Source organism: Myotis nattereri (assembly GCF_964212035.1).
Source record: "Myotis nattereri genome assembly, chromosome: 18".
Classification (NCBI taxonomy): domain Eukaryota; kingdom Metazoa; phylum Chordata; class Mammalia; order Chiroptera; family Vespertilionidae; genus Myotis; species Myotis nattereri.
Genome location: NC_138093.1, coordinates 34,678,466 through 34,702,402, shown reverse-complemented (window position 1 = coordinate 34,702,402; position 23,937 = coordinate 34,678,466). Strand labels below are relative to the sequence as shown.

Here is a 23,937-nt window from a genome sequence, read left to right as displayed (position 1 = left end):
TTATACAGCACATCTGCTATTTGTACATCCAAACAAGTATACAGAATACTCTATAAAACCAAACCCAACCCTTCAGAATTACACGAAGCGAAGGCTTATCCCTTAATTGCGTCTCTTAAAAATACGCACAATTAACAGGGACCTGCTGTAACAACGTGGAAATGTAACAGTGTGGAAAGAGACGGGAGCACAAGAAAGGAGAGCGCGTAAGGACTGAAGTTTGTGCCAAAGTAATTTCTCTTGTTATTGCACTTTTATCTACACACTTAGTATGTTACACTTTTATTTAACACTGTAATAAACATTAGTGCTTTACAACAAACGAAAATATTACATAAAGACAAAAGACAGCAAGCTGTCCAGACCGATTTCTTTCCAACCCTCTGGGGAAGAAGGCCTACCCAGTGCCAGGTGTTCATCTCTGCCATCCTCTCGGCTGGACTGGATGGTAACACAGCAGGTGAAGTTAAAAATAAAACCCTTGTAAGAACAGTAGTGCTACTTGAAACCCCCAAGGGAGTTTGCAATGTAAGTTTCTCAAGGTTATTCCCTCCTTATCTATTAACCTCCACTAGCCCTAACCACCCCACCTCCGTATTTAGAAGGATAAACCCTCTCTTTTTTTTCCTCTCTTAAAGAGAAAGTGGGTTATTTGAGCCAGCAAATCCCAAAATCAAGCTTTGAAATCTCAAAGAAGCTCCCCTATTGGCAATGGACTCTGGGAGGGCCGTTGCGACCGCTCTGATGCACTGTGGAGTCTGAAGGTCCCTGATTGGGCAGATAGACACCGAGCACGCCTTCTTGCCAAAGCAAGGCCAGAGGGCGTCTCTGTTCCCCCACGTGCTACTGTGACCACCAATCCCCCGTGGCTTGTCAGTGCTGAATAAAAACCAAAAAATAAAGTGTCATTCAGTGCATGTATCATGTTGCAGCCCAAACCACTTCTCCGGTAACAAAAAACTGTTTCCAACACCTTTGACAGCTCAAGCAAAGATGAAAAAAAAATGCATTGAAGAGCTGACTGGTACTAGTTGGGAGGTCTACCATGCCCCTATATCAGTGGTAGTAATGTATCCTTTCTTCACCGTTTCCTTGACTTTTAGTGTTAAAAATTAGGAGAAGCTGCTGCCTATGCTCTGTCCCCCTGCAACTGATGTAGTCACAAGTGATTCTTTGGTCTGGGAAGAACCAGCACGTTCCAGAGCTACTCTCTGCAGAGGATCAAGGGGCTAGGGCATGCCTGTGGAAACCTCACCCAAGCGAGCATTCCTCCACCCATGACTGACCTTGCTTTGCTGCTGGCTCCTTAGGCACAGGTCAGCCACTCCTGGCTCCAGACTCCATTCTTCCAACTGCTCTGCAGAAAGGTCCCCCACTCAGTTCTGAAGCAACATAAGTGATCAGACTGCAAGGGCATTAAAAATGGCCAGGTGATCCTTTTCGGGCTGGGGGAAACTGCCATAATTAAACTGACTAGAAGAATAGAACACAGGGTAATTATTTCATCTCATCCTTCTCTGTGCCACCCTCCTGCCCCCCACCCTCACCACTAGCCCAAAGCTAGGAGGTAAAATCTTCAGACTTTGGTCTTGCTGAGCCCTTAACAGCCCAATTGCCACCAAACTTCTTAAATACCTAGTATCTTCCCAAGTAATATACAATACAGTACATTTCACGGCATTCCATTACTTTAATAATAATGGGTGCCAAGGAAAAAGGAATCTGAAATTTGCTAACAATGTTGTAAAACAAAAGCACAGTATACACGTGTTACACATATGTACTCCTGCACTCAGCCTGCTGAGTGTTTAAATAACACCTCCAAGTGTCTACATGGGGCTTTGATAGCCTGAAGACTTTCAGGAATATTCTGCACCTTTTGTCAGAATGCCTTTTTAAAAAAAACTTAATGAACTGTAACACAATTACACGTCCATTAGCCCTTTCCTCCCCACTCAGGCAAAAAATATGGGGAATCTGCTAGAAAACTGATGTTGGAGAGTTTTTCAGTTTCTCCCTAAGCCACAGGGAGCAATTGAAAAGGGACTCCGGGTGGAGGCAAACCTAACCTCCCATGTCTGAATGGGGGTATGAACTAAGGCTTCCAAAGAATGTTAGGAATGTGGTCTCCATAATGGGAGCACAGACTCCTGAGTATAGTCAGAGTTAAAATGACTAGAAAAGGGAACTATATAAAACTTTCTTGAAATTTCTAGAAAAAGGAACTACTATATAAAGCTTTCTTGAAATGTCATACAGAACAAGACTTAAACAGATTTTCCATCAAGTAGAGACTACTCGCCTCTACTTTTTAAACTTGAAACATGGCTTCCTGGAAGGCCCATCATAGTCCCCAGAAGGGCAACGAGTTAATGCTGACAAGAATAGAGTTATTTGAAGTAAATAAGTGTTAAAAATTCTAAGAGATACACTGAACATTCCACCAAACAAGGCTGGAGCCTACAGAACCCAAAGACCAGGTCAGTCAACCTGTCATTTGCAAGTCAAAAGGTTTTTAGGACTCTATATGGGTTTCTAAAGGGCTACAAGTGCTCAAGGGGCTACTATACTCATACGTGTCATAATCAGAGCCCAGGAGAGCCAGAGTTAAAAACTGAACTTTAAAAGTTATATGAGCCCGGCCGGTGTTGCTCAGTGGTTGAGTGTCAACCTATGAACCAGGAGGTCACAGTTCGATTCCTGGTCAGGGCACATGCTCAGTCTGTGGGCTTGATCCCTAGTGTGGGGCGTGCAGGAGGCAGCTGCTCAATGATTCTCTCTCATTATTGATGTTTCTATCTCCCTCTCCCTCTCCTTTCCTCTGAAATCAATAAAAAAATATTTTTTAAAGTTATATGAAAAAATTTTTGTAGACCCATGTATACCGTTAACGTTTGAGAGATGGACACTCTGTGACAACCCTGGAAAATTCCAGCAACGAACCTGCCCATTATCTTACACACCTACTCAGGGACCTGTTTCCCAGTTTGGGACTAGGCACAGGGTCAGATACAGTGCTTGGAGCTGAGGCAGATGGAGAAGTTACTCACTCCACTGTCTATTCCCTCACCTACCTCTTTTTCTAAATTGAATGACTATTTTGTTGAGGGAGGCTTGAAATGGAGATCTGAGATGCACCAATGTTTAAATTGTTCCCCTTCCTTTGACTGGCATAAGAATTTCTCTTCCAATGCACACTTCATGGAAAACTCTCCCAAAGACCACCACCCACCTTCTGAATGCAAGGGAGGGGCCCTCCCCAGGCACTAACACCCAGGGGTAAGGGGCACACACGGAACTACAAAAAGTGTTCTTCTCTTCCAACTGTTTCTTTTCTGCTAACATTTAAAATAAGGAAAAAAGAAGGGACAAGTGGCAGAAGAAACCTTGGTTAAAAAGCTCAACGATCAAGTTTAAAAACATCAGTGTGTTAGATTCAAACTCAAAAGGAAGAGTTTCTGTTTGTTTGTTTGTAAGTTTTAAAAAACAAGCTGGTATCCGTCTAGTGGGTTTGTATGGAGACCCACGGCCTCCAGATCACTGTCCACTTCTCAGGCTCACTAAATACTTCACACTGAGTCAGTTTTACTCAGAAACTCACCCCTAAGTATCTTGTTAACTGGTGCTTCCTCATCTTGAGGATGAAAAGAGAGAAAAAAAAATGAAGACCCAAGGGTAGAAGAGATTCTGTTTTAGGAGTAGCGGTAACTCAAAATCCAATAGCACGCACACACGTACGCACACACTTTTGTCTTTGTGGGCCTCTTGGTGATGTAACTGTGAAGTACTCTCCCAGAAGTCAGGGCTATGTGGTCCTATAAGTGTAAACACACTGGCATTGGAAGGAACAGAGAGCTTTGTTTCTAGCATTATCGCTGGGGCCTCTGGCTATTGCGACCAGAGATCTCTGGGTCTTAGTATCCACACGTTAAGTTTTTGCGCCTATGTTTTCACAATTCCAGAGCTGAGCTTACATTTTCTAATGGTTCTGACAACTGGATAGAACCAAACTATCCCTAGCTAATGCCAAAACTATGAAAATTATAGTTTTTAATACTATTGCCAATGCAGTGTCCCACTTGTCTTAAAACCATACAGTGAAACAGAGAATGGTAACATTTACCTCCTTTTCAGTTCTGAGGCCAGAACATTGCTTTCTTCAGCCTTTTACCCATGTCCTAGACAATCTTTTGCTAAAGAAATAGCTTGAGGCATCAGTGAACTGCTGAATATGCTCAGCCATTCGGACAGCACTATCTGGGGAGGTCTCAAGCTGCCCAGCAAACATCAGTTCCCCTGGGAGCTCTCTTAAAAAACTGTCAAATTCTTTCCATGGCCAAAAAGTGGGGGAAGGAAAGAATAAAGAGTAAAAGAGAAAGGTCTTTGCTTTCAAGTAGAATCATCTAGCCCTCTGTTTGGCTGCTCAGAATTGGACTTGCATAGCCGGTCCATGATGCCCTGGAGCATGGGCTGGACAATGCCCAAGAGAGGTCTCTGAGAGGGGTCGCCGTCCCAACACGCTTCCATCAGCTGCCAGCACTCCTCATCAAACACAGGAAGGCGTTCGGGGCGGGCCCCTAGAGAAAGGAGCATGGAAACAAGACCAGAGTTAGTGAGAGAGCGACCAACACAACAAACAGGCATGCTCAGCTCTCAGGCTGATGACCCAGCTGGGGCTTGGGATGCTCAGGAATGTAATAAGCTTTGACTTCAACTGCAAACACCTAGCTTGGAACCTAATGGTGACAGTGACGGTAAACTGGAACACACTGGCATAGCAAGTTGAAGAGTTGGAAATTTTAAAGAAAAGCCTTTTTGAGATAGTTCCGTAATGTGTTGCCGGATGAGAGGCCCTGCTGCAGTGCCTGGCCTCCGTCTGCTCTTAACAGGGGAGTTTGGATAAAGTAGGGCTTGTGGCTCTTACCTCTCCGCACATTGTTCCAGAGATGGTCTTTGCTGGCACACCTCTCAAATGCCTCAGGGAGCTTGACAGAGCCTGAGCAGATATACCAGAAAAGAATGCCAAACGCGTAGACATCCACGGAATTATCATACTTCCCTACAGCAAGAAGGGGTGACAAGCAGTGAGCCAGGGAGAGACAGCAATACCATCACCACTAACTTGCACGTGCAGAGGCCTTTTCACACTTTTATCTAAAGCTTTTATCATCCATTCTCTCTCATAACAACCCTGTTAGGCAGGACACATTCATAATGCCCACTTTACTAGTATAATAAAAAGAACTACGGCAGTGAAGGCTAAAGCTAGATATTAAGAGCCCCAAGACCAGAACGTGACAAAGGAGAAGGAAAACATGCCTTTTATTTTAATGGGACAGTCGAAAAGATTAATTTCATATTAGGTCATATTAGGGAAATAAAGTTAGAAATACAGGTGGGTGGGCAAGTTGGAACCAGAGTATAAAGATTTTTATAGGCAGACAGAAGAGTCAGGAGTCAGTTGACAGCAGAAGTCATTTATGCTTTAGAGCAGATGACATGAAGAAGAGTATTTTAGAAAGATTATTCTGACAGCAACAGAATGGACTGCAGTAGAAACAATCAAAAGAATTTAAATACGAAGTAACCAAAACACATGATAGCAGGGGAAACAGAAATTTAATTTTTTTTTCTTTAGTTTTGAACTTTATTTATATGGAACCATATCATATGTGCGGTGTTGTATTTGGTTTCTTTGAGTTATTGTTTTATTTGTGAAATTAATCCATGCATTTCATTTTCATTGAGATGCATTTCATTTTCATTGAGATGCATTTCATTTTCATTGAGATTCAGTATTCCAATGATTCTCTCAGAATTTAGGTATTATATTAATAGACATCTAAATAGTTTATTTCTAGTTTAGCTTAGAGCTTCTATTACTTGGTTCTGCAGAAATTTAATTTTAAAGAAGAAGTCTAGAGAAAGAAAAAGGATGACTGCGTACTTTGTTCGATGTGGGCAGGACTATCGCCCTCCAGCTAAGTCCTAATCCTTATGTGGATCTCTCAGTGACGGGCTGGGGGAGGACTTGTGCATGAGGCTGGTGAGAGGAATTCAGACAGAATGCCACCTTCCATCTTCCCGAACAATCATACAACCCCTCCTCATCCACTCAGACAGGATCAAATCTTGGAGTGATTGTTTAGTCATTCTTTTCTGTTCATCACTCATATCAACTTTTAAAAAAACTTGCCCATTCCTCCTCTGAATTATTTCAAATCTGTCACTGCTTTTTGTTTTAGCACAACCTAATCATGAAGACAGCCTCCATTTCCCTTTGTTGGTTCTTGCCACTCAAGTTCCCTCTACCTACTCCTGCTAAGCTAATCTTCCATAAACATTTTTCATTCCTTACCTGCTCAAGAGTGCAATAGCACCTTACTTCTTCAACATTAATTCTTCACTCCTCTGTGTGAATTTCAAGCTCATTGCATTTTCCCTCCAACCTGGTTTGCTAGTATTCCCCAAATGGATTTCTTTCCTGTCATGCTTATTTCTATTCCGCATTTTTTCTCATATTTTCCATTCCTCAGCTTCCAGAATTGTCTTTCTTTTATGATACATGGTTAGACGCTAAAGACAGAAAGACCTCAATTCCATTCCTAGCTCCATGACTTCTAGCTCAGTGTCCTGGATGGATTCTTCAGCAATCTGGCCTTGACTTAACTTTATTCATAATATAGACACAAAAATGCATCAATATCACTGCAGAATTCTAGTGAGGATTAAATGGAATAAAATATATGAAAAAATATATGCTGCCTAACTCAAAGAATATACTTAATAAATATGAATTCCTTTCCCACTTACCAATTTTTCCAGATCAGACTCAAGCTCTAACTAAAATATTACCTCTACCACAAAACTATCAGACATTTCAACCTTCATTTATCCCTTTTCTGAATACCAACATTACATCATGTAGCATTTAACTTAGCACTTTATCACATGTTGTCTTATACTGCCCTCTTAAGTTATTTTACCTGTTAGTATATCTCTGCTATCTATAAGTTCTTTAATAATAGGCAACAACTCCTAACATAGTATAGGAGTTATCAATAAATTCTTTATGATTAAATAATTGGCTGATTACGGCAGTTATGGCCCAGAGAGACATCCAAAAGAACAGTTGGCGACTCCTATTTGCACTTTGCCCCTTTTCCTCTTCACTTTCCCCTACTTGTCTTAGTTTTTCCTGCTCTCTTTTCTCCCTTGCCTGTGCTGGATCTGCCAGGACTACTTGTGTACACTGCCCGTAGCTCAAAGGGTAGCACTCAGGTTAGAGTACAGAGCCCCATCCAAACCCAGTCCCTGCCCTCCAGCTTACCTGTGAAAAGTTCAGGGGCCATATGGATCGGCGTCCCCACAATGCTGCCTGACATCATGGCCTCTGGCTTGCAGAATCCTAAGTCAGTGATCTTGGCTCGGTTCTGCTTGTCCAACTGCCAACAAAGCAGGGTAAGAGTCACCCTGTGTCTGATCCTGCACAGAGCATTCAGCTCAGCTGCATCCCCAAACTCGCAAGTAGGTGTCTACCTCATAGCAGTACTTAACCAATCCTGCCTCTGCCTCCCTGTCTCCAGATTCATTCCCAATAGTATCTTCTCCCCAGACTGTAAGCACCCTGATGGGGGACTGCCTTTTTCATCTTGGGGTTCCCAGCACTTAGCATAGTGCCCGGCACTTTCAGGAGCTTGAAAGAATCAGGAAGAATGAATAAGTGAAGAACACTGTGGAAAGTATTTCAGTTCCTGATTTTTATCCTCTGACCTCCAGGCACCAGGGAACAAAGCTTCTAAGTAAGAACACTGAAATCCTCTGGGCAGCTGAAGGAAGTTTCTGGAATTCTCTGTAGTTTCCTTTCCTAAAGGTCCAAGAGAATAAACCTGTGTCTGATTTGGAAATTGAGAAGCCTCTTAGATTTCAGCCTATAATTTTAGGAAGATCTTTCCTTTCCCCCAAATTGCTGTCTTTACACATCATTTAAGTGATGCCAGAGACAACCCAAGAATAATCCAATCTGTTCTTGAGAGGAGTATGTCAAAAGATTCTTTGTAATTTAGATAAGAGTCTCATGACATTTTAAGGAGCATTTACCCATCTCGGTCCAGTATTTCTGATCAAACCCTAAGCAATAACAAGACTTGGAATCCTTAAAAATATCACTGTCACAAAGCGAAAATGGCGGGAGAACTATTCTAGATTAAAGGAGGCTAAAGAAATATGACAACAAAATGCACTGTATGATCCTTGGCTTGGATCTTGGATCAAATAAATAGACTGTATGTGAGATAATGGTACATACTTGGGACAACTGGAAAATGTTAATACAGACAGTATATTAACTAATAGTATTGTATCAATGTTAAATTTCTTGGGTGTGATAATGGCATTTTAAAAAATATATTTTTATTGATTTCTGAGAGGAAGAGAGAGGGAAAGATAGAACATCCGTGCTGAGACAGAATCATTGAATCTGCCTCCTGCACAACCCACACTGGGGATCAAGCCTGCAACCAATCATGTGCCCTGACCGGGATTCGAACAGTGACCTCCTGGTTCATAGGTCAATGCTCAACCACTGAGCCATGCCAGTGGGCATGATATGGCATTTTAGTTACATAGAAGATATCCCCCCCCTTTTTTTTAGGAGATACAAGCTGAAGTACAGGCATACCTCAGAGATATTGCAGGTACGGTTCCAGAACACTTCTATAAAGCCAATATAATATTGCAATAAAGCAAGTCACATGAAGTTTTTGGTTTCCCAGTGCACATCAAAGTTATTTTTATATTATACTGTAAGTCTGTTAAGTGTGCAATAGCAATATACCTTTTAAAAAACAAGGTACATACATTAATTAAAAAATACTTTATTGGTAAAAAATGCTAACCATCAGGATGGGAGCTTTGGCCTCAGACTGATGGTGGCAGTAGTGCAGATGGGCTGGGCAGGGACCATGGCAGTAGCGGCAGAGGTGGCAGGGGCAGGGTGGCTGGTGGTAGAGGAGGCTGCAGTCTTTAGGGAACTGTAGGTGGAGGCATGGTTCGGGCCAGCATCGAGGAGGCCTGAGGGGCACTTCGGATGTCACATGACAGCTTTGAGAGCTTTGCATAGGAGTGAACAACCAGCCCTACTTCTGTGAGAGTGGTCACTGCTCCAGGCAGCCTGGCTGCTGCACCTACTACTACGAGCTCTGGTGGTTCTGGCCGCTCTGGACTGTCCTCATCCCCTTTAACTACTGTTGCACATTCCGTCATCCACGAGCTAAACTCTGGCTGCAGCAACAGCAGCGGCAGCATGAGATTAACTTGTTGGCCCACCACAGAGCATGCCACAGAGCATGACAGGGAGCGGGCCCTGTTCCTACCAGTTCACTGCTTGACCTTCGCCTCCTCAGTGCCTTCAAGCCCCCCAGCCTATGAGGATGTGGTTCACCTCCCAGTCACACCACCTCCTTACACTGCCATCCAGGTGCCCCCTGACTGTTTCCAGGGAATGACTGCGGCTCCTCTACTACTAGCTGTCCTGCCCACTGCAAAGGAGCAAACACGAAAGGTGTTTCTTCCCCCCAGAGTGCCCCCCTCATCAGCAGAGGGAGCCTGGGGCATGGGTTGAGCCCTGCCCCCATATCCTGATGCTATTACGAGCTGACTGGTGACTTGGGTATGGAGCTCTGCCCTTATCCCGACTCCCGCACGGGTGAGTCGGTCAAGGAGGCTAGGGCTAGATCTGGGGACCACGCCCCTTGTACATTGCCCCTAGATCCCATACCCCAAGTTTCTTCTGTGGGGCTGGTCCCAACTCCCTGAGTTCTCCTCGGGCTCTCCTTGCCCTCCCAGAAGCTGTCTGAAAGGGCTGGAGTCCTGAGGAGAGGGGCTGTGCTGGAAGGACTGTGCTAGCTCTACCTCCAATGACATGCACAGGAGCCTATGATCTCACTGAAGAGATATGAACAACAGCAAAAAATGCTAACCATCGTCTGAGACTTCAGTGAGTTGTAATCTTTTTGCTGGTGCAGGGTCTTGCCTCAATGTTGATAGCTGCTGATTGATCAAGGTAGTGCCAGCAGCAATTTCTTAGAACAACAATGACGTTTGCTGCATCAATTGATTCTTCTTTTCACTAACAATTTCTCTGTAGCATATGATGCTGTTTGATAGCATTTACCCACCGTGATATTGTTTTCAAAATTCAAGTCAGTCCTCTCAAACCCTGCTGCTGCTTTAACAACTACGTTTATGTAACATTCTAAATCCTTTGTTGTCATTTCAACAATCCACTTTCTTTGCTCATCCATGGGAAGAAATTCCTCATTCGTTAACGTCTTATCATGAGATTGTAGCAATTCTGTCACATCTTTGGGCTCCATTTCTAATGCCTCCACTGAAACTTTGAACCGCTTTGAAGACATCCACGAGAGCTGGAATCAGCTTCTTTCAAACGCCCTGTTAATGTTGATATTCTGACCTCTTCCCATGAATCACAAATGTTCTCAATGGCATCTATAATAGTGAATCCTTTCTAGAAGGTTTTCAATTTACTTTGCCCAGATCCACCAGAGGAATCACGCTCTACGGCAGCTGTAGCCTCACAAAATGTATCCCTTAAATAATAAGACTTGAAAGTCAAAATTATTCCTTGTTCCATCGGTTACAGAATGGATGTTTTGTTAGCAGGTATGAAAACAACATTAATCTCCTTATACATCTCCATCAGAGCTCTTGGATAACCAGGAACATGTCACTGAGCAGTAATATTTTAAAAGGAATCTTTTTTTCTGAGCAGTAGGTCTCAACAGTGGGCTTAAAATATTCAGCCAACATGTTGTAAACAGATGTGCTGTCATCCAGGCTTTGTGGTTCCACTTATAGAGCACAGGCAGAATAGATTTAGTGTGATTCTTAAGGGCTCTAGGATTTCCAGAATGGTAAATGATCAGTGGCTTCAACTTGAAGTCACCAGCTGCATTAGCCCCTAACAAGAGAGTCAGCCTGTCCTTTGAACCTCTGAAGCCAGCCATGGTCTTCTCTAGCTGAGAACCTCATAGATGGCCTCATCTTCCAATAGAAGGCTGTTTCATGTACATTGAAAAGCTGTTGTCTAGTGTAGCCACCTTCATTAATTATCTTAGCTAGATCTTCTGGACAACGTGCTGCGGCTGCTACATCAGCACTTGCTGCTTCATAGTTTTTCCTTAAACCCTGTGAACCTACCTGTGCTAGCTTCAAACTTTTTGTCTGCAGCTTCCTCACCTCTCTCAGCCTTGAAAAGAACTGGAAAGAACTAGGGCCTTGCTCTGGATTAGGCTTTGACTTAAGGAAATGTGGCTGGTTTAATCTTCCATCCAGACCTCTAGACCATTCTCCTCATCAGCAATAGGCTGTTTTGCTTTCTTAGCATATATGTGTTCACTAGGCCGCACTTTTCCTTTCCTTCGAGAACTTTTCCTTTGCATTCACAACTTGACTAACCAGTACAAGAGGCCCAGCTTTTGGCCTCTTGACTTCCGACGAGTCTTTCTCACTGAGCTTAATCATTTCTAGCTTTTAATTTAAAGTGAGAGATGGGTGATGTTTCCTTTCACCTGAACACTTGGAGGTCATTGTGAGGTTATTAATTGGCTTAATTTCAACATTGCTGTGTGTCAGGGAATCAGCAGAGCAGTCAAAACACACACATTTAATAATTGTCACCATATACGGGTGTGGCTTGTGGTGCCCTAAGACGATTTCAATAGTAACATCCAAGGTCATTAATCACAGATCACCATAACAAATATAACAACAAAAATTACCAAAATGTGACACAGCGACATGAAGTGAGCAAATGCTATTGGAAAAAAGGCACCAGTACACTTGTTTAAGGCAAAGTTGTCACAAACCTTCGATTTATAAGAAACACAGTATCTGTGAAGTGTGTTGAGCAAAGCACAATAAAACAAGATATGTCTATATTTAGGAATGACAGGTTATCTGCAATTTATTTTCATAAGAAAAGTGTGTGTGTGTGTGTGTGTATAGAGACCACTAGGAAAAATAAAGAATATGAATCTGGGTGAACAGTATATAGGCTTTCATTGTACTGCTCTTTTAATTTTTCTATAAGTTTAAATGTTTTCAAGTGTTGGGAGAAAAAACCTAAACCAATATGAACTGGGTCTCTGATGCAAGTCCCCCCTCAACTTTAAGTTCAAAATAACCACCCAACTACTCTGCTATTAACTCTACTACTTTCCCTCCAGTCTTCTCCTAGAAAGACCACTTAACCCAGAGGCAGCACGTTCTGCTGGAGAAGCAGCTCTTCCTTACCAGCACATTTTTCAGTTTGATATCACGGTGGACGAGTCCCTGGCTGTGCAGGAAGCGGATTCCTTCCACCACATCTAGTGCTATCTGCAAACGTGTCTTCAAGGTCAGCCCAGCCTTGGGGAAACAAAAGCTTATTTGTCACTAGCAAGACAACTTGTCAATCCAATCTGCTTACACCAACGAAGAGTTCCTTATGTGGGGTCTGAAAGACTGGCTGCACTAGGGTATACAAGGACAGAAAAGTGGATGGAAAAAAGGGGGAAGAGGAAATCAGTTAGGAGAGGGAAGTAAAGAAAAAGCAAAGAAGGGCAAGCTATGCAGGCCAGATAGAACCCCTTGGAGTCTGCACTTCAGCTGGATAATCCCCACATGTGACTAGGAGAGGTGCACCCAAACGACTAGAGGCATGAGCTCATTCTAACCCCTAAACACCATACTGACTTCTCATGGTTCCTGCAAGCATTTCTAAGGATTCTTCTGTCCTACTTCTGGAAGCTTCCAAACAAACTGGTACAGGAGAAATCTATGGGAAGGGGCCTACCCAGATATTCTGGGGTTAGCTTTCCCCCCATTCTTCTAAGTTCCGGTCCATAGACAGAAGAAACCTCTAGTCCTTTTGGTGGTTATTTTATTTTATTTTTTAAAATATATTTTATTGATTTTTCACAGAGAGGAGGGGAGAGGGATAGAGAGTTAGAAACATCGATGAGAGAGAAACATCGATCAGCTGCCTCCTGCACACCCCCTTACTGGGGATTTGCCCGCAACCAAGGTACATGCCCTTGACTGGAATCAAACCTGGGACCCTTGAGTCCGCAGGCTAACGCTCTATCCACTGAGCCAAACCAGTCAGGGCAAAAAATATATATATATATATATATATATTTTTACAGAGAGGAAGGGAAAGGGATAGAGAGCTAGAAACATCGATCAGCTGCCTCCTGCACACCCCCTACTGGGGATGTGCCCGCAACCAAGGTACATGCCCTTGACCGGAATTGAACCTGGGACCCTTCAGTCCCCAGGCCGACACTCTATCCACTGAGCCAAATGGGTTAGGGCTTTGGTAGTTATTTTAGATGAGGGAAACGCAGCATCCAACTGAGGGTCTTTCACTCGAATAAAATCTTTTGATAGCTTCTTGCTATCTATTAACAGAATTTGAATTCTATGGAAACTCTGAACATTTCCAGTCCTCTATAACTTGCTCCAAACATTGCTTGACACATTACCCCCTCACCCCTCAACAATTCCAAAATGAACCAGCTCTTCCAATGTTGATGAGTGTCCTTACTGGCCTTCCAATGCTCTTGGCATTGCACTATTTCCTCCCCCTGGTATGGCCTCTTCTCCCTAACTGTCCAAATGTTAGCCATCAGTGTGTACTTGTTACACTCAAGTGCCCCATCTTCACGGAATATTCACTGACTATAATTCTCTTAAAAGTCCTGGTAATTATACTTTTTGACTCTATGGTGCTTAATAAAGGGCCTTGTACAAAGTAGTCACTACTACACATATGACTAAACAACAAAAACTGGTTTATACACTGACAGCAAAAAGGGAGAGAACAGCAGCGTTACAGGAAGTTTGTCTGTGCTTCTGAGTCGTCTAGATTTTCCCACCACAGGACGGAAAGGTGGTTAAGTTACAGTATTCTGGATATGAACTGGGCCAAAAAACAGATTCTGAAAATTTTTAAAGATTTTTTTGGAAATAAGGGTAATAAAGCTTGATTATTCCAACAATGTCTTATAAAAGGTTGAAGCTCTAAACAAACAAGAAAGGATGAAAGGCCAGGCAGGAACCTGCGGATCTGGCTGTCAGCTGGACCTCACTCTCCCTGCCTCGCCTCACCTTCAGCCCAGTGTAGAGGTCCCGGTGGAGCCGCTCCATAATGAGCAGCACGGCGATGCTGGAGCCACCACCATAGTTGTAGTCGATGACAGAACCGTGGAGGTCCACCAACCGCTCATGCTTCGGCAGAGACCTGGCAGGAAGGAGAGAGGGCTGGGCTATAACGCACACATGCCACCATGTGGGAGGAACACCCTGAAGACAGGCTGAGTCTAGGCCCATAGGTAATGGCCCTCGGTACAGAGAGAGGGCACGGAGAACGGCTTCTCAAACAAGGACAAAGAATTATGGAATCTAAAAATTGATTAAGAACTAAGGTATTAAGAACTAAGGAAGAAAGTCAAATGAAAGGATGAGTCTGAGAAGTTAGGATGTTGGGAAAGGGCAGCCAAAGAACGTAAAGACCTTGAAGAGAGCAGTTTCAGACCAGACACAGATACTGGTCCACCACATTCTTAGACCTGGGTGTGGAGGGACCCGGCATGCTGTAGCTCTTGGTACAAAATTTATGCCAGGCTTCTGGCTTCTTCTCTGGACCTTTTCCCACAGAGGTGAACGAGACCCTACCCACCTCATGTAGTGAAACTCCAGGGCCAGGTCATTCCAGTGCTTCTCATCGGGAGGAACCACCGACTTGAGGGCGCAAGGGAAGTGTCCCCCCCAGTTGTCACAGAGGTACACCACACCATACTGGCCTCGGCCCAGTTCCTGTCCCAGTTTAGGTTTATCTACAAGGTACAGAGACAGAGATAAGGCAGGAGGGATGGGACCTTGCTGGGCAACCTCCCCCAAATTCTTAGCCATGGACCTGCCTAGAGGCAGGAAGTCATAAGTATGCTTGGGAGCGAGTCTAATGTCATTCGAAGCCAGCAGAAAGTAACCGAACTGGTTTGATGGAAAGAGGCCTCGGCCATGTTCTTTGGAGGACATAACCAGCAGAACCACACACTCCAGGAATGCAACAACACATCAGGGAGTGCTGGGCAGCTTCGCAAGGACGCAGCTTTGGACACTCGGATTCTCCAAGGCTGAGCGGGAGCACCCTCCTCCAATTTACTTGTGGAAAAAGGACTCACGATGCAGCAAGACATCCTGTAAAGAGCGGCTCTCCAGGGAGAGGCGCGCCAGGCGGGGGGCGTGATCCTTCCGGACCTTCAGCCACAGGTCTTCAGTTTTCTCCAATCGGCCCGAGTGGCCGGCTTCCAGCTGGGAGGACACACACAAGACACGACCTAGTTAAGGCCTAGCTCTGGCTCCCTCCCCTGTTGTATAGGAATAATATCTGCCTCATAAGAATAACTGAGAATTAAATAAGACGTATGTAAGATACTTAGCTCAGAGATTAGTCATAATGGGCTCTCAACAAGTAGTAATTTTTCCTCCTGGATGCGTGTCACATCTACCCACCCTCACCCGGCACACACATATAACACATACTCTCTCACACACACACCAAAGGGACAAGCAGATGTCACATAATTACAACTTAGTATTGAACTTGGATAGTCATCCCTTTCTGTCATCAATCCTAAAATTCTACATAAACTTACACAAAATTCCTGCCCCTCGATTTTTATTCCTTATTCAATGAAACAGGGAGAAATTAACTGATTCCCTGCATTCTCCCTAGAGTTAAAATAGAAAAATAGCCACATGAAAAACTTATTAACAAAACTTCCTGTGATGTGGTATTATCCTTAACATAGAGGGTGGGAAACCTTTTTCCTGCCAAGGGCCATTTGGATATTTATAACATCATTCACAGGCCATACAAAATTATCAACTTGAAAATTAGCCTATGTTTTCTACATTTGGTCAAACATTTAATTAATTCACTCCTAATGCCTTGGCAGGGCCAGACCAAATGATTTCATGGGCCTTACATGGCCTGTGGGCCAGACACCCTTTAACAGAATAAATATATATATGACTTCTTAAAAATTATGTGAACAGGAGCAAAATATTCCCCAATGGATGAGGTTCTTCTCTGCTCGACCCAGCTGTATCTCCCTCCCTATATACCCACCTGCCTCAAGGAGGCTGCAAAAGCCTCATGAGAACTATTGAGCCGGGTCCGGAACTGGCTGCAAATGCTTTTGGCCAACTTGGAGGCACTGAGGCTCTCAATGGCTTCCTGGGCCACCTTCCTCTTCCATTCTATTGTGACGGCAGGTGGGCTCACCCACGTGATGCGCTGGATGATCTGCCAGGACAAGAACAATAAGAACATTGAGGGATGGGAGACAGAAACCACTAAAAAACACCAGACCCTCTCCATTCCTTTTAAAATATTTTTTAATTGATTTTTTTAGAGGAAGGAAGAGGGTGAGAGAGAAACATCAATGAAGAGTAAAGCACAGATCAGCTGCCTCCTGCACTCCCCCTTCTGGGAATCAAGCCTGCAACCTGGGCATGTGCCCTGACTGGGAATCAAACCAGCAACCTTTAGGTATATGGGACGATGCCCAACCAACTGAACCTCACCATCGAGGGCTGGCTTCCTTCCCTCCTTCCTTTCCTTTTCTTCCTTCCTTTCTTAAATTGATTTAGAGAGGAAGGGGAAGAGGGAAGGAGAAAGGAAGAGAGAGGTGGAGAGGGGAAAGAGAGGGAGAGAGAGAGAAACACTGATTTGTTGTTCCACTTATTTGTGCGTTCCTTGGTAGATTCTTGTATGTGCCCTGACGGAAGATTAAACAAACCCACAACCCTGAAGGGTCAGGATGATGTTCTAACCAACTAAGCTAGCCCGCCATGGCTGGTTTATCCATCCTTAAGACAGAAGCCCTATGAAGTCTAAGACTCCACTCTAATTCTATCTACTTCAAAATCAGGGCTCAGCCCAAAGGAAAGCATTAAAAAACAGTAGGCCTAGTCTACGTGCTCACAAACTCTCAATACATTATATCCAGTACCAGGAAGTACCTGATAAATCCCTCAGTGAAGTTAGTAAATAATTCCATTTAAAAGGAACCACATACAGCCTCAGGCAATAAAGCCTGGTTCTGAGAAAACATTTAGGTTTGGACAAAGAAACATGAAAAAGCTAGTGAAGCAGTCTTACGGCTCCATAAAATAGAACTTAAATACACCACGTTTAGGAGTTCAAGGTAGCAATGTTAACAATTACATCAGAATAAGCAAGAACCAGAATCCTCCCAGGAAGGCAAACTAGGGAAAATGGCCACCTCACACTAACAGATCCTAGATATTGTGACTAAGATTCATTCGAGTCAACTAAAGGCTGACCATTTTTTCTCTAAGCAACCTCTACCTGTTTGATTTGCTCCCACAGCATCCGTGTCACCGAGGAACCTGAGTGAAACGTGACTTCCACATGATAGGCAGCATTTAAGATCTGGAAGAGAACACGCAGAAGAAAATCAGTATGCCCTAAGTGGTTTTTTACAAAAGGCAATAAATGACATTTACTTCGAGAATATAGCCTGGTCTCAAGGTTCTCAAACTTATCCCTCAATACAAGCGCAGAGTCAATGCAAGTTGATCATCTATGTTGGGACTATTTGGGCCCCTTTCCTTCACCTTTGTGCTCATTGCCTTAACTGCAATTGTACAGTTCACGAGCACCCCCCACAGGCAGTGGTCATGACAGGAAAACAAAACAAAATTCTAACTGGATCAGCAAAATGTTGAAAGGGAAATTGCTGGCTACTTTGAAGTTGGGCTTGTGTGTGGATTCTGTTTCATGTGTTATCTGTAACATGCTGTCTTAAACACTCTTTGAGTACCTGTTTGAGATTATTACTGGTGATGTGAACTGAGATATCCTGAGACTTCTCTAGGCTCTGCAGACACCGTTCCAGGGTTCCAACGAAGCTCTCACGTAGGTAATCCACCGAGCTGATCAGCTTATTAGCCACCGCCTGATTCAGCCGGGAGATGATGAGTTCCTGGATCTGTCGGATGCAGCATTTGATCTCTCTGGTGCCCACTGGTTCCCCATTCTCAGGAACAATGACATCTGCAGAGGCAGAGAAATGAGCTCGGTGGCAGGGAAGGGCGGGCACACTGAATAAAGGCATCTCCCAAGCCAAGGAGCTACCATGACAGTGGCTATAAAACAAATGGTCAACTGATGAATTCTGACCCTCAGGATGATCAGGGGCCATGTAATCCTCAAGTACTTAAAGGAGCTAAGAATCCTAAGAAGGAACAATTGTATATAGAATAAGCCTACTGATTTTGTTAGCTTTTTGGTCACATTTATAAGATGGGAAGAACATTTATTGAGTGCAGACTCTTTGAGAGCACTATAGTAAGTATTTTACATATGTAGTCTAATTTAATCCTCACAATAACTTTGTCAGGTGGGTATTATTGGTTATATTTTATAGATCAGAAAACAGCCTCACAGAAAGGACAACTAGGCATTGGAAATGTCCAGTCAGGAAGTACTACAGCCAGCATTTGAACCCAAAGCTCATGAATTCCAAAGTCATATTTCCCACCACCTAGCATATTGAGAAAAATCCCAGAGTTAGGCATTCAATTCTAATCAATTACTAGGTAAATATAAAAAAATTATATAAATATAAAAATTGGAGCATTGGTTATCCCCACTAATGGCTGTTTTGCAAGCCAGAGGACAGAAGAAATTAAGAGGAGATAAATTACCTACAAAAACTCCACTCCTAAAAAGGCATTCTTGTGTCTACTGGTGAAAATTTAATGTCACCTCTTTGGAGGAAATCTGGCAACATCTACCAAAATTCTAAGCTCACCAACTAACAACAAGAACAAAACAAAAAAAACCCCTGTATACCCTTTGACCTAACTACTGTGCTTCTAGAAATTATTTTTCTAGAAATATACCCTTACAAGTCCCAAAGATATATATGAACAACAATGATCAATGCAGAGCAGTTTGTAATAGTAAAAAAGAAAAGAAAAAGAAATAGACTAAATGTCCATCAGTAAGGGAGTAGTCAAATAAATTTAGGTATAGATGCATTAGAAGAAGACAAACTTGTATGCACATTTATGGAAAGATCTCTAAGACATGGAGTAAATGTAAAAACAAGGGGCAGAAGATATGGAAGAAAACTGGGGGACAGTATCTTTGACACCTTTGAGTTAAGTACCATGTATACAGGTATTATCTTTTCAAGCAACAAATATTTTACAAAGTATGTATGTCTTGATACTAAGTGTGTATGCATTATCTTTATTAAAAACAACAACAACAAAACAGTAATAAGAATCTGGCTCCATAGAACATGTGGTAGATATCTCCGAAATCTATTTATTGTTGCCTCAAGAATACCCAGAAAAGACTTAGAACAACGTAAGAAGTAGGCACATGGCCAACCAGGTAAGAAGATCCACAAAAACACAATGCAGTTAACAAAGCCAGACATGATCTATTTGTTCCCAGTTACTCCCACGTCTGTTGAACTAACCATTGTATCCTAGACACCAAACATGATATGCCTGGCACATAATAGGCAATCAAATATTTCAATGCCCAACCTAGCTGCCCTATGTGCTCTATGGTACCAGCACTGCCACTCCAGTCTCTCTAATTATTCAGGAATCTTCCTAGGATTTCCACTGCAAGTGAGCATTTCTCAGCAATTCCTCCCCACTGTAGGAAGTCAACAAAGAGGTATTTTTGTTCATCTTTAGAAATACAGGTAAGAAATGAGGCATCCTCTGTATCTATAAGTTTAGCAGCCATATACCATCATTCAATACTCATTCATTCTCCAAAGATGTACTATAACAGACTGTGCTATTTGCTGCAGGGGATATAAGATCCAGATCTTATTCTACTTCACCTTTAGGATTTTAGAAAATAGAACAACATAATTATTAATAACTATAATAAAATAGCTAAGAAAAGTAAAGAAACTTCATGAAAAATGTTACTTGGAAGAGGCTTGAAGGGTAAGTAGCATTCACAGACAATATAAGACATTTCCGGTTTAGAACAGGGCATGAGCAAAGGAAAAGGAAAAGGAACATATAGAGGACAGCAAGCAGTTGAGAGCAACCCAAGCAGAAATTACAGAAGGTGCATAGTGGGAAATTAGACTGGGAAACTTGGTAAGGGCCAGGCTTGGGAAAACCTTTAATACTAGGCGAAGGAGTCTAAACGTAATCTGTAGGAACAGGGAGCCAATAATGATGAACTGGAGAAGCAGAGAAAGATGTCACTGAGATCAATCAGGTAACAACAGTTTCATTAGACTAAAGAGGAGGAATAGGAAAGCAAAGGTAGATGTACAACATGGAAGAAGACACATCAGGAATTGGCAACCAACTGGATGTGTGGATGAGAGAAAGAAAACAGTTAAAGACTATGCCGAGGTTTTGAAGCTGGTTACCAGGAAGACAGTGGCATCCAGCACCTAAGAAGTAAAGCATATGAAACAGAGTATTGGCTCAGGAATCAGACTATATCGATTTAAATTCTGCCTCTACTACTTAGGAGTTGTGTGACCTTGAGCAAATTAACCTGAGCTTCAGTTCCCTCATCAAGAAAATGGCAATAAATAGAATTCACCTAGGGAGGTTGTTTTTGAAACACACACACACACACACACACACACACACACACACACACACCAGATGCTAGGTCCCATGTCAGAAATTCTGATGAATTAGTAGTCTCGAGCATCTCTATTTTCAAAAAGCCTCCCAGGTGTAACTTGCAAACCATGTCATGGTAATGGGTAGTAGAGCTAATGTTTATGCAGCTGTCAGTATACAAAGTCAACAGCATCTAAAACCAAAAGATCTGACTAACCACTTTGGCCCAACTTTATTCATAGCCATTTGTAAGAAAGGGACCACCAGAGAAGCTAAAAACACTACTTTGTGAAATCCTTCTAAGTTGGGTTTTAAGAGCAACCTGAAAAGAAAATGGACACCATGGCTCACACGCAAAAGGACCAATAAAGTATGGGGCTCTGCCAAAGGAGCCAAGCTGAAAGCATGACTTAGTATCATTCTTCAAGCAACTCTTCTCCAGCTCCATTAAGGTCAAGGGACCCAGACACAGACTGGAGATTACAGAGCACTATTAGGATGGATTCACCGGCAGGTGGCCTGAGAGTCCTGAGAAGGAATGACAGGGGCATCTTCTAGGAAGGTCTCTGAGAACAAGGGGCCACCTAGGCTGAATGTTTACAGTGGCTCCTGCTGATGGCAGCGGTGTACATGAGACAAGCCTGAGTTTCTCCATTTCCAGCTGGAAAGGGCAGAGGCTCCTGTAGTCCCGGCACCCCACCGAGCGAGCTCTCAGGGACCTACCTTTAAACTCCATGTTGGCAGCTTCATCCAGAAGTTCCTCCTTCATGGTGTTAAGCGTCTCAACAATCATGTCCTTCATTTCCTCCTGCTTTCGGTTGGCAATACTCATCAATGATTCATACAACTCGTTTTCCATTTTTCGCGTATATTCCAGACGTTTGGGAGTAATCTGCAGGTCCCGCTGCATGTCAAAGGCCTGGTTAATAAAGATGTCAAGGCAGCAGCAGTGCACCAGGTTCAGGGCCTTGGCTGCGTCGACCAGGCGAGCCTGTAGCATCTGGTGAGAAAATGTGCTTAAGTGCCTCAGCTTCTCACTTTGTTCCACCAACATGCTCTGAGCTTTAGTGTCCTGGCCAGTGGCCCCCCAGTTACAGTGACTGATGCTCAGATAGCCCAGGTCAATGAGCTGGCGATGAAGTGGTGATCGTTCATTCTCCATTCTTTTAGTGGGGGAGTCGATTATCTCTGAGCCCAGCTTCGGTACTTTGAAAAAGAATATGGGAAAAGAGAAATACTTTCGGATTTCCTGAAGCTCTTGCTCATCCCTCTCGGAGAGTTCATCTTTGTGGAATGCATAGGTTATCACAGGCAAAAAATCATTCACCAAGTCACCCAGAACATCCACTGTGGGCCGGAGGCCTTGGCACGGTGCTACCACAATGTCCACTTCCTGGAAGGGTAACGGGGTCATATCAGCACTTCAGAGTCAACCAATCCTTGCCTCCCCAAAGTCCCACACTGAGACCAAAGTCCAGCTCTATAATGAGGCAATCGGACTTTGGCGTGCCCTAATCACCTGTCTGCCTCCTCCCTCCCTCCCTCCCTGGTGTAGCCCATGCAGGCAGGCACTCGTCTAGAGAGAGTGAAAAAACAAATAAGCAGAAAGGATGGCAGACCTTCAGCCATTTCAGGTGAAGAGAATATTACTTAGTCCCTGCCTTCCTCTGTTGCTTGGAAACTCTCACCCATTCTCTCTGATGAAGAAATGAGGCAAATAATGGAAGAATGAACTACTATGGAAATTATCAGACTGAGAGTGAGTCTGCCTGGATGCAACATGCCTGCCCCTCTTGCACTCCTCTCACACCCCCACCCCCACATCTCTAACCTGGCTAACTCCCAAGCATCCTTTAAATCTTGATGTGTATGTCATGCCGTACCCTTACATTCTTTCCTATTACATAATCCCAAGCACTCTTTACCTCTCCTTTTCTTAATGTTCGACACATTTAGAATTTATTTATTTAAAACACATTTTTCCCATTAGCCAATAAACTCTTTAAGGGCAGCAACCATGTCCATCTTGTTCATGATTATAACTCCAGTGTCTAGCACACAGTAAGCCCTCAATATTGTTGAACCAATCAAGCAATAGCAACCTAAAAGTCAGGTTTGCCCAACATTATTACTGTTCTATTCTGAGAGTCTACAGGTATCCCAAAATCTTAGCCACCTGAGTCTTGAGAATACCTTTATTCTCATGATTTGGAAAGGCAATGTCCTCTACAGACACGGGTGGCCAATTAAGTATGCGGGGCTTCCAGGAAAGCTCTTCAGAGGCGATATGATTCTATGATCCTACCAAGAAGTATGCCCTTTGGCCTTGCCCTTCTTGCCTGGCAGCACAGCGATGGTCATAGGCAGCTGTAAGGCAAACCTCTGTGCAAGCCAGAGTTAAGGATGACGAAACGAAAAGAAATAGGTCGCCTGGAAACCTGATGACCACAGAGCTGCCACACAAGCCCTGAACTGCCTAGCTCCAGACTTCTTTTATGTGAAGAAAAAAAAACTTAACCTGTGTCTTCTGTAAACTAGCTTCTGCTTTTCTGATTGTCTTTTACCTGTGACTCAACCCAAACATAACTGATATACCCACGTTCCTAAAGTGAGTTTGGTTTAGGAACAAACCTTCTACAGGTTCTTTTCCTAGCCAACAGTTTCTGCTTTGTGTTTTATCTCTTTCCTGAGGATCTTGAGGCACTTCGGAGCATATATTTCCATCCACTGCATTGCTGCTCCTCTATAGCTCTGAAATTGTCTACTGTGCCTGGCATTCCAGACCTAAGGGTTGACCAGGAGACTCACGCCTGTATCACCATTTAAGCACAACAACTCCTGATGTCTTCAGGGGGGTCCACAAGCTCAAAAATCAATCCTCCACTGAATTCTAGCACATTTTACAGTTATAAAAGAACTCAACAACAAATCTGCCCAAGTCTATCTCCTTAACAATTGTCAGATGCTGAAATTGTACTTTATTTGAAATCTAAAAGATACACAATTTGTTTATTTTCTTTCAGATTAATGTTGTTTTCATTCCTTACCTTATTTCAGCAACATGTATTTCTGATTAAATATTTTTAAAAATCAAAACCTAGGCCCTCTTCCTTTTTGATCTCTTTCTTTAGATAAGTAAGAAAGGACTAAGAAATGCCAGCTTATTGTTTCTCATGGTGTGTGTGTGTGTGTGTGTGTGTGTGTGTGAAAGAGAGG

General features: G+C 43.2%; 1 protein-coding gene and 1 pseudogene across 2 annotated transcripts in view; one reads left to right on the top strand and one right to left on the bottom strand.

The window, feature by feature from the left end:
* Positions 1–3,252: 3,252 nt before the first annotated feature.
* Positions 3,253–23,937, bottom strand: part of DSTYK (dual serine/threonine and tyrosine protein kinase) — a 54,443-nt gene continuing 33,758 nt past the window's right edge. Inside the window, exons 3-13 of the mRNA XM_081112394.1 lie at positions 21,445–22,114; positions 17,919–18,151; positions 17,444–17,527; positions 16,199–16,375; positions 15,249–15,378; positions 14,744–14,900; positions 14,173–14,305; positions 12,316–12,429; positions 7,331–7,445; positions 4,925–5,059; positions 3,253–4,577 (exon numbers count right to left, since the gene is read on the bottom strand). Of these exons, the coding sequence (XP_080968520.1) occupies positions 4,390–4,577; positions 4,925–5,059; positions 7,331–7,445; positions 12,316–12,429; positions 14,173–14,305; positions 14,744–14,900; positions 15,249–15,378; positions 16,199–16,375; positions 17,444–17,527; positions 17,919–18,151; positions 21,445–22,114 (2,136 nt within the window). The 3' untranslated portion in view covers positions 3,253–4,389. The remainder of the gene's footprint in view (positions 4,578–4,924; positions 5,060–7,330; positions 7,446–12,315; positions 12,430–14,172; positions 14,306–14,743; positions 14,901–15,248; positions 15,379–16,198; positions 16,376–17,443; positions 17,528–17,918; positions 18,152–21,444; positions 22,115–23,937) is intronic.
* Positions 8,964–9,816, top strand: LOC308534662 (WW domain-binding protein 1-like; annotated as a pseudogene). The gene is made up of 2 exons: positions 8,964–9,005; positions 9,112–9,816. The product of its transcript is annotated as a WW domain-binding protein 1-like (transcript).